Raw genomic sequence first — 11,726 nt, forward strand, 5'->3', positions numbered from 1 at the left:
ATCTGGTTGTGTGTGTGTGTGTTATGTTCATCATTGAAATGTAAATGAACCCATCACAACAACAACATGAATTTTTTTTCTCCGTTGTGTCCTGTTGTGAATTTAGATATCCACAAATCACTCATGGCATTCCGTGGAGTGATGTAATTGAACCCAGCCATTGAGAAAATTTTGATGCATATGATTGTTGATCAAATAATCGAACAATTTGTTGAAATTATGCATCCTCCTAGTCATAACAACGATAAAGAAATAAATTATTTTGATTTTATATTTGAAATTAAATTGGAGCCTCATTAAACTAGAAATTCCCATCCATTTTGTGCGCGCGCGCGCGCGCACACACACACATATATATAGAATTTGGGAAAAGAGCAAGATGATATTATTGAGCAACAAAAGGGGTTTAAATACATGATACAATGGGTATAGAAAAAGAAAAAATATAAAACCAAATCTTTCATATTAACACTCAAAAGATAAAAAAAGAAAGACATAAGCTAGAAAATAGATATAAAAAGGAAATAACAGTAAAGGCAACCAAATAAATAGAAATAACTTCTAGTACTCTCCCTCAAGTTGAAACCTAGATGTGAAACATATTCAACTTGAATTTGAAGTCGTCAAACAAACAGTTGAGGAACATTTTTTATGAGGATATCTGCGAGTAGACCACTAGATGAGACAAATGATCACAAATCTCCTCGGAATCAAGCTTCTTCTTGATGAAGAGACGGTCAATCTCTACATGCTTGGTGCGATAATGCTGGATCGGATTATGATCAATGCTAATTGCGGCTTTATTATCATATCGAATTATGATCAATGCTAATTGCGGCTTTATTATCATAGAACAGTTGTAGAGGAGCATAGATTGACATACGTAATTTGCAGAGCATGATGCGTAACCAGGGTGCTTCACAGATTCCCAGAGGCATAGAACGAAACTTGGCTTCTGCACTGCTTCGGACAACCACCGATTGTTTCTTGCTTTTTTAGGTGACAAGGGTTCGCCACATGAATGAGCAATACCCCTAGGTAGATCGTCGATCATGGACATACCCGACCCAACAAGTGTTAGTATAAACTGCAGTAGAATGAGTGGTGTTGTACAAGAATAATAAATCTGAGCTTGATGTGCCTTTTAAGTAGTGGAAGGTTTGGTGGACTGCTATGAGAAGGTGCTCATAGGGGTCATGCATGAATCGACTCACAATGCCTTATCACATGGCAAATATTGGGGCGCATATCGGCGAGATAAATGAGGTTTCCCACAAGATGCTGGTAGTGTGTCTTGTTAATAAGAATAACATTGGAAACATCAACTAATTTCTCATTGGGGTCGATTGGAACAATCACTGGTTTGCAAAGTAGAAGCTGGTTTCTGTCAATAGGTCCATCACATATTTGTACTGGGAAGGCAAATGTCTTGAGAGGACTAGACAACTTCTCTGCCTAAGAAGTATCAGAGAGACCTATGTCCTTTTTTTTAAAAGATGCTGCAATGATGCCTTTAAGAGATTATAAGACTAGCAGATCATTACCTGTGAACACAATATCGTCGACATAGACGACCAAGATGACAATTTGGCCACTAGGGGAATGCTGAAAGGAGTATGATCTGATTGGGTCTGAGAGAACCCATGACCCACCACTACCTGAGTGAACTTGTCGAATCAGGCTCGAGGCGATTGTTTCAGTCCATAGAGGGACTTCCACGGTCGACACACTTGTTCCCGGGTAAAAGTAGAGTCAAAGCTCGGAGGTAGAGACATATACACCTCCTCTATAAGGTCGTTGTTAAGGAATGCATTCTTAACATCTAGTTAGAGTAAGTGCTAATCCAAATTCATAGCAAGGGAAAATAGGACCCGAATGATCTTTTGTTTTGCAACCAGAGCAAACATCTACTCATAGTCAATTCCATAGGTTTGTGAGTAGCTTTTGGTGACTAGTCGTGCTTTGTTGCGTTTAAATGACCCATCAAAATCAAATTTAGGGTTGAAGATTCACTAGCAACCAATTGCTTTCTTTCCCCGAGGAAGGTCAATAAAACCCCTTGTATGATTTCGCCGAAGGGCATTCATCTCATCCATTACTACAACCTTCCAGGAAGGCTCCACCAATGCTGCCTCAATAGATGGAATACGATGATCCTTCAAGGAGGTGACAAATGCTTTGTCGATCGGCGACAAATTGTGGAACGAGACATATTTTGTCATGAAATAACAAGAGCAAGCTTGATTGCTACCTCAATACTAGAACAAATGCTGGGAAAGGAGGTGGCATGTTCAACGTAGTCAGGAAAGGAATAGTGTCCAAAAATCTAGCTCCCGCAGGCAGTGTTGGGGAAGTAGGGAACACTTTCAAAGAAGTCATCGACACTCACATAGAATTTTTTTGTGATAGGATCGAGACACTAATAGCCCTTTTGAGTGGTAGAATATCTGAGGAAGATACACTTGATCGAACAGAGATCAATTTTACTACGAGTTGGGGCAGTGTTCTGAACAAATGTCGTGCATCCAAATATTTTAGGGTCTAAAGTGGAGAAGAACCGATTGGCAGGAAAATAAAACCTCGAGCTACTATTTGGGTCTGGAATTTGTGATTTTTTTTTTGTGGGGATTATTTATGAGATATGTGTCAATAAGTACGATATCATTCCAAAATTGTTTCGGGACATTCAATTGAAACGTAATTGAACTAACAATTTTGAGAAGGCATCGATTTTTTCGCTCGGCCACCCCAATTCGTTGAGGAATATCCTTTTAGGAGCTGTGATGGAGGATGCCTTTGCTTTCCAAATAATCCTCAAATATAGAATTAAAAAATTCATGCCCGTAGTCAGTTATAAGGGCTTGAAGTTATGTTTTGAATTAGGCCAAAATGAAGAAATAAAAATTTTTGAAGGTGACAACAATTTCGGATTTATCTTTTAAGATATAGACCATCGTCATTTGAGTATGATTATCAATCAAGGTAAGAAACCTTCGTTTATTTGTGTAATTGGGCATTTGAGAGGGTCCCATAAGTCACTATGAGTGAAAAGGGAGCAGAAGAAGTGTAAGAGAGGTGGATATGATACTCGATGATGTTTGTCTAACTGAGAAATCTCACATATGAAATTAGATAAATTTTTATTAAACATTAAAAGATACAACTGTTTTAAAAATTGAAAACTAGGATAACTTAAACGATAGTGTAAAAAGCATAATGGGACATTCAGTGGATTGGCAAAAACTACAACTACTGGATGGAGTGACTTCGTTAACACTGCTTTTCTCTCAGAAAAAGTAGAGCCCGACTACCTGCTTAGTAGTTTCAATTTTCTTTTCTGAACGACGATTCAGAAAGACACAAATATTAGGAGAAAAATAAACATCACAATCAAAGTCATATGTCAACTTACTGACTAACAAGATGTTATACTTTAACAAAGGAACATGTAACATAAATTCTAGAGTCAAGTCTATTGTTAGAACAATTGACTGATTAACCACAATGGAACTACTGGGTCCATCAACAATTTTAATGGCATCTCTCCCAATGCACTGAGAATATGTTGAGAAGGCTTGAGACCATCCGGTCATATGGTCTATGACACTTGAATTAATAATCCACGGACTAGAAGAATCAAAAACAATAAGTGCCATTAGAGTGTTACCTAGATGAACATGGGAGTTTGATGGGTCAGAAGAGAACTAACTAGATCAAAGTAGTTTGATTATGTGGTCCATCTGACTCTTAATGGAATGTGGTGATTCCGGGATGTTTCAAGTGGGAGACGGCTGTACTGTTGTGGCTTCTGAGTTCGTAGCGAGACCCTTAGCAGAGGAGGATTGGTTGAAGATTTATTTGTCGGTTCCTGTGGAGCTTCCAACACTTTTCATGGGTATGACTGGGCTTGTGTCAGTGATAACAAGTGGAGTGATTGGCCTGTTGGAGGAGGTTTGAGTAATATTAGAGACCAAGGCGAACGGTTCGACTGAAGGAGTGGAGGTTTCGAGCATTACAATTCTCCAACATTCTTCGCGGCATACCTCAATGAATGCAACACGAGTTGAAGGGAATCCCGACCAGGAATACGACCCTAAATTTCGTTTAGATCCTTGTTTAAGCTGGTTAGGAATTGAAACACCCGATCTTTTTCTACAATTTTCTGGAAGAGGAGAAGATCCGCTGGAGAGTCCCATGCGTAGTCTCATAGTAGAGATCACATACAATTCATAAGGTCACCAAATCATTTTAGTACCGATCACAATCCTTGATTTCTTTTTTGCGTGACAGATATTTTTAGAAACCTCATAAAGTTGTCCTAAGTTTCCTACATCAGAGTAGGTATCCCGAAATGCCGTTCATAGTACATTTGCAAACAAATGAAATATATTCAAAGGAACAATCATAGTCTCCATGGCATTAATCAACCTTGAAATCACCATGGAATTATCCACTTCCCACGCTGCATATGTTGGGTCTGTCTTTGGGGGTTCACAAATCATACCTGTGAGGTGGCCAAATTTACCTCGACTTTTGACAAATAAGGAAATGACTTGAGACCATTGAAGGAAATTCGAGTCGTTGAGTTTGTGGGTTGTAATCAGGAAATTTATGTTATTTTCCGGCCCTCCGGTTTGTGGATCCTTCAGTGAATTCAAGGACCTCGTCGGAAGGAAACTCAATGGTGGAGGAATCCACTATGATTCCAAGGGATAGATAGAGGAAGGCGTCGATCCTCCATTGGATTCAAGGACCTCATCAGAAGGAGACTCGGTAGTGGAGGAATCCGCCATGATTTTGATGGAGCCAAAGGTTAGGTTACGATGCTGAGACATAAACGGAGAAGGGCCCTTATGTAGCAGACAACAAAATATGGGGCATACATGTGACGATTTGACCGACAGGAGGGATCTCTGTCGGCATGAGATTTGATTCGGTTGGCGGGAAGAAGACCAAGGTGGCAAGGAAGGTTAGCGCTTTCGGTTGAAAGAACCTTCAGGAGATCTGACCGGCAGGCAAAAAAGCTGTAGGAAACATTGACTGAAAGCTACCGGTCAGAAAAAAAAATTGTAGGAAATAGTGATTTAAAACGGAAGGCCTACAGTAAATCTGGCCGGCTGAAATTGGCGGATGGGCGAGCCCGCAGAAAAGAACCTAATTTGATAACGTGTAGAATTTGAGAATAGGGCAGGATGATATTATTGAGCAACAAACGAGGTATAATACATGATACAAGGGGTATAGAAAATGAAAGATATATTACCCAAATCTTTCCTAACAACACCTAAAAGATAAAAATGAAATGTATAAACTAGGAAGTATGTATAAAAAGAAATAATAGGAAAGACAACCAAATCAATAAAAATAACTTCTGATATCAAGTATGTTCATTAAAAGTGGATGGTACCTCTAAACAATGTGTGGATGGCATGGCAGAGATGCAACCTTATTCAGCGTATATTTAAGTACTAGTATAAGGCTTTATGTTTCCAAATGGATGCTGATGCCTAGTAGAAGGCTATGGATGCTTTTCATTTTGCCTTGTCCCATTTTCCCTCTTTTCTATTTTTGAGATTCTCACAGTTACCGTGAACATTGATTTTTGCTGTACACAAGAACAATAATTTTAGGCGCAGTTACCTACAGTCTACCCAGTTCTTAAGTATTTACATATCTAACGCCTAAAGTTGACTTTTTTACATTTATACAACCCAAATTATTCATATCACATCAAAAATACTACTATGTTAACTTTTAAAAAGTGAACACTTTTTCATGCATAAATAAGGTGGCATATATATAAAAAAAGTAGATGTGTAAATACATAAGTATTTAGTGGTATTTATGTAAATCTTCCATTATTTTATCGTCTAGGAACCTTGGCATGGGGTAGGTTAGGGATGTAGGATATGTATTTTCAGTTAAGGTTGTTTGTTGAAGTTTAGAAAGTTCAAATGTGGGTGCCCTTCTAGATTGTAGGAATTAAGGTTGACTGCTAGGATTAAAAAATTCAGATTTGAATGTGGGTTCCCTTCTAGATTGTAGGGAATTTTCTGGTCATTGTTTCCCTTTCCACTGAGATATTGAATAAAATGAGACACGTTTTTACTACTAATACTACTATAATCTTGAAATGAATATAAATTTTGTTAGTTTAAGCTGTTAAAATGGTGGAATTATTCTCTTGAGTGCCTTTTTTTTTTCTCTGTATTTGCCCGTCCCCTCATCCTTTATTTTGGTAATATTTGCAATTGAAGTGCTGTTGGCTGGTTTGCCTTATATAGAGATGGCCTTGGGAAACCTAATTTTCTAACTTGTTGTGAGACATTTTGTATGCGATTGGAGGAGGGTCTTTTAACATACCAAAAGCTTATAAAAACTCCAATCTGAAATGTGATTTCAATGTTATGGAAACTACATTGGAAACCTTGTAAAACCACTTTCCTTTGATCTGAAATTAGGAAAAGTGGCTGCTTGCTTGCCTAGTTGTTGTAATGAACTCTAGTTGGTTGAGAAATTTTGGAGGCTTTTTGGGAGATATGAGGTGGATATTTGTGGGAAGTGGCAGTTGAATCAAATTTGAGTCTGGATTATTGTTTTTCTTCAAAATTTATGCTTTTGGTTATGGGTTTGTGGATATTGATTATGGGTTTTGTTGTTGATTTTAATTTAAATTGTGTTCGTTGGAGAAAGAAAGTGGATTGAATGGAGGACAATCATGGAAGCGAATATGTTTAACCATTCATGTGACTAATAATATTATTATTTACAAGAACAGTAGGTTTATTGCTTACATTAACAAAAATTATACTGTTCCATATATTTTAAAACAATATGAAATAGAAAACAGCATGATTAAAGAGGATTATTGCCTGTATGGAAAGAGAGAGAACAAAGATTTAATTGATTAAACATGAAATTAAAATTGGCGATGGAACATGCTTTCAGAATAGCAATCATGCACAAAGAATGATAGAATTAACCATAAAATCTTGGCCTTGATACCGTGAAATCATCAATCATGGTAATAGTCTAAGAAGTAGGCAACCAGAGTTAATTGACATAGGGTAAAATATCAGCAATATGGTACACAAAATTAGGTAATTTTTTAACTTCTGTGCAACTTCATTTTTGTAAAAATATATATTTGCATTAATATATCAACGGTAAAAAAATTATGCATGTATGCATCTATGATCTATAAAACTGAGACCTGTCATTAAAAAGTATAGTGAATTGTTCCCTATCGTCATCTACATGCATAAAAAAAACGAATCACTACGGTCGAGCTTAGCATAAAAATTGGTGGCCCTATTTCAATATCTAGAAACATGCAAAAAGAGAACTTTTTTGAAGTTCAAAAGAACAACAAAGTCCATCGCAAGCTGTGTTTGGAGCTTCCAAACATCTCGTTGAATGGAGGATCTAAGGAATTGCATAATGTTATTATTGTCCACTTCAATGATAATACCTTTCAGATCAAACATCCATGACTGGAGAAGTTGTTGGAGAGATTTCACCGCCAAAAGTTCTACTTGGGAGCTATCCCAATGCTCAAATATTGTCCCATAGCCATGATGCCTATACCACGATCATCCCGAATGCTGCGAAAAAGAAGAAAAAACTAGGGTGGCTAGCATCCTAGTGCCCCCAAAATGGGTAAAAATGCGTCTTAGTGAGGGCCTCGATAATTGTAGCAGCAATAATTGTTGGTGTCCTGTATGTTCGGTTGTGAATCTTGGCATTGCGGGCCCGCCAACCTTGATGGATGGTGTAGCGAAGCATGGAATTGTGATTCTAGGTCCGTTTAAACTAACAAGTTACATCATAAAATCATTGTACATTTAAATTTTCTTGATTTTATCATTTGCAACTATTGTGAAAGGAATTTGAACCATTTTATAATGAACTTACATTTTATTTCTTATATATCTATTGGTGAAAAAAATAGACTGTTCTGTTTATTTTACTATAAGTTCTCTGGAATATAATTATTATATGCTTAACCATCTTCCTACACTTCCCGAGTTTTTTGGATCATGATTAAGGATATGAATCTTATTCTTAAGCTGCTTTATAGCTTTCTGAATTTTGTGCTTATTAAACATTTATTCGCTTTGAAACCATTTAAAATTAGAAGTGCCATGTCTCTTAATGTATTCAAAATATTTAATCTATATTTTTCTTTTTGAATTTTGGTTGTTACATCATCTCATGATATGGATGGATGGTATATTTTCCTGCACTGTTTATCATTATCAGAAAATAGTTCTTAATTGGAGCTGTGGCATATCGAAAAGATTTGTGTATTGGAACACCCTCCATTTAGTTTTTGACCATCTAACCAAACATCAACCCCTGGTTTTGCATATTTGTCTATTTGTGAAGCCACACTAAGACCAACACTGAATTCTTCTACTTAGTCTTAAGATAGAATTAGTAAATATAATTTTCTGGTTAACAATGATTGTTGCACTTGGTATATTTTTACCTGTTGCAATTTTCGCTGTAACAAGTTTTAATCGAGAATCTGCGCCTTACTTTACACAGCATGTCTTTTTGTGATTGCATCCTTGTAGATCACTGCTTGAGTCCAAATTTCATTCACATTAAAATATTTGCGGCCATACTTGCTCCATAATTTAGGGGTTGTTTAGTTTAATGCTTTCTTTGATGTAAGATTATGTTATTTATGATTTATTTCCTGCCAAGATTGAGGTAACTAAACACACTTTATTTGAATGATATCAATGCTATCTGAATAGCATTTGCATGATATTCTCCTTCACTTTCTTACTTAGAAAACAATGCCATCTTAATAACAATGAGTCAAACAATCACATAATATGAAATGTTTTCTATTTTGATCTATGCACCTGCTGGAGGTTTCTTAGTTAAGATTTTCTTTTCAGGTTTGCAAGTTTTTCCTGGAGGCAGTAGAGAAAAAACAGTATGGTTGGTTCTGGTCCTGCCCCAATGGCGGCAAAGATTGCCATTACAGGCATGCTCTTCCTCCTGGATATATTTTGAAATCTCAAATGAAGGCCTTGTTGGAGGAGGAAGCAGACAAGAAGGCAATTGAAGAAGAGATTGAGGACCAGGTACTGCACATTTCTGTTGTGCTGAAAGGTTTCATCTTTGCACCCGTGCTCCCATGCATGTTTTTGTTGATATCTTTTGTCCCTTCCATCCCTGCAATTGTCTTGCTTAGTCATATTTGTGAAATACAGACCCTTCGGACTTGTTTGGGATTAATTTTATCTTTTTTTATTTTTTCATTTGTTTTTAAAATCATATTTATTTAGTGTATTTTTATTTCTTTTTATTTTTTTTTCTAAAAATAAAGTTAATTTTATGTTTTTTTTTTTATTTTTTCATTTGTCTTTAAAATCATATTTATTTAGTGTTTTTTTATTTCTTTTTATTTTTTTTTCTAAAAATAAATTGATATGCTATTTAAAACATTCAAATAACTTTTAGATATTTTAAGTGCTTTTAAAAATAATCATATTGGATCAATTATGTTAAATATATTTTATTTCAAATCAAAAGATCTATATATATATAAACAAAAATGATCTCAAACGGCTCCTTCATAATTTGCACAATAACTCTTGTCAGCACTTCTCCAACAGTGATCATGGGGTTTTCTCTCTCAAAAATGTTATTTTGGTGAACTTTCTAATCAGTGTTACTTTTCTAAAAGCGTGGAAAACTGTCTTCTACCACACCCATGACGCCTGAGCTCTTCCAACAATGGAAGATTAAGAAGGTGGCTGAAAAGGAAGCTGCCCTTGCAGCAAACCAGGCAGAGCGAGCCAAAAATGATCGCATGAGGTTTGATCATGCCCAGTAGTTCTTCTCAACTCGGCAAGATAGAAGTAATTTCTAACAAAATTGTTTTCTTTTCAGTGGTCGTGAGCTCTTTCTTTCAGATGCTAGCCTGTTTGTGGATGATGCAGAGGCGTATGAGAAATACCAGAGGGAAGATTCAGATGGTGAAGAGAAGGTAAGATCATCATTCTCAGTTCATTTTTGTTTTTGTTGTCCAATTTTAAAATTTAGTATTATATGCTTCTGCTTGATCTTGAACCTGTACAATTTAGGTTTTAATTCGAGTTTGCGGGTCGGGTTTGGGTCTAACCCAAAGCTGACCCGACCTGAAATTGTTTGATCCGAACCTCACCCAAATATTAAATGGGTTAGAAAGGCCACTCGAACCTGACCCAACTTCAAATTGCTAACCCAAACCAAACCCGTATAACCCATTTAATATATAAGACAATAGTTATTTGGTTTAAATTCGAGTTGGATTTCGATTGGTAGATCAATTTCAAGTCAAATTCGGGTTAGCATCTCAGATTCAAATAATTTTTGATTTGGCGGGTCAACCTGACAGCTACTCAAAAAAACTAAATGGGTTAGGATTCCTATAACCCAAACCTGACTTATAACCCGTTTAACGTAAGTCATAATTGCTATTTGTATCAAATTTGAGTCAAATTCAGGTCTATTTCAAGTTGACAATTTAATTTTGAGTTGATTGCGGGTTAAAAGGTCAGATTTAGGTTGATTTCAGGTTGGTGGGTCAACCGAAACCTGGCCCAAAAAGTTAAACTGATTAGGTTTCCCAACCCAAACCTGACCCAAAAATTATTCAGGTTGGCTTAAACTGCACCTGTATTTTTTGACTCGAGTTTCGGTTGGTTTGGCATGTTGGGTCAATTTTTGACACCTCTACATACAATCATTTGCATGCTCCTTACTTCAGGCTAAAGAGAGTAAAATTGGTGAACCAAGCACTTCGAAATCTGTCGAAGAGGATGAAATTCTCGCCGAGGATGACGATGATGACCTCGACATGGATGAGCTGAACGAGCTGGAAGCAACCCTGTCAAGGACCACTCTCGAGATCCATTCCTCGAACTAACAACGAGTTACACGAGGTCATAGAGTTGTTGTAAAACTTATGCGGGCTTCTGATCGACGATTATTATTCATAAGTCTGCTGTGGAGAACAAAGCAGATGATAGTGAGGTGCTGAACTTGTTTTATTTCTATATTGCTTTTTGAAAACAAATTGTATTTTAAATGCCTGAACTAATTTGTAGAGAACATTGGGGTGGCATCATGGCATGGGTGAGGAATTAATTTTGAGGTAAATGAGCTGTGTTTATTTTGAGACATGAATCAGTCTTGCAATGTCCTTTTTGTTAATTTGGGGCATTTACCCATCACCCGATTCCTATGTATTTACATATCTAACACCTAAAATTTGCTTTTTATGTTTATACCATCTATATAGTTCATATGACATAAAAAAGACCACTATGTTAATTATTAAAAAGTGAAATACATATTGGCACTCATATGTAAGGTGGCATATATGTAAAAATTGAAGTTTAGGTGTTAGATTTGTAAATACATGAGAATTGAGTGGTATGTCCGTAAATCTTCCTTAATTTTTGGTTTTTTGGTTTTTTTTTTTTCATTTAAAGTCTGCTTTGTTTTTCAAATTGACTGTTTTTGATGGAATCGAGCTCATTCGCTTTATTTGAACGATCAAGATGTTCTGCATGGGAGGGGAATTTAATACATCGGTGATGATCAATTTGGTATGCCAAATTTGATCAGATCTCATTGAAATCAATTTTTGTCTTGGAGCACGCTGAAACAGAAATGATAATCGGTTTGCATTTTGGATCGATTCAATATATATATATATA

General features: G+C 36.3%; 1 protein-coding gene across 1 annotated transcript in view; it reads left to right on the plus strand.

Annotated features, from left to right (window-relative positions):
• The window catches only part of LOC110020609 (zinc finger CCCH domain-containing protein 21), a 32,710-nt gene extending 21,524 nt beyond the window's left edge, over positions 1-11,186 (plus strand). The window contains exons 5-8 of the mRNA XM_020718764.1: positions 8,913-9,101; positions 9,707-9,837; positions 9,913-10,009; positions 10,772-11,186. Of these exons, the coding sequence (XP_020574423.1) occupies positions 8,913-9,101; positions 9,707-9,837; positions 9,913-10,009; positions 10,772-10,930 (576 nt within the window). The 3' untranslated portion in view covers positions 10,931-11,186. The remainder of the gene's footprint in view (positions 1-8,912; positions 9,102-9,706; positions 9,838-9,912; positions 10,010-10,771) is intronic.
• The last annotated feature ends 540 nt before the right edge of the window (positions 11,187-11,726 follow it).

Source organism: Phalaenopsis equestris, unplaced genomic scaffold (genome assembly GCF_001263595.1).
Source record: "Phalaenopsis equestris unplaced genomic scaffold, ASM126359v1 Scaffold000105, whole genome shotgun sequence".
Taxonomy (NCBI): Eukaryota; Viridiplantae; Streptophyta; class Magnoliopsida; order Asparagales; family Orchidaceae; genus Phalaenopsis; species Phalaenopsis equestris.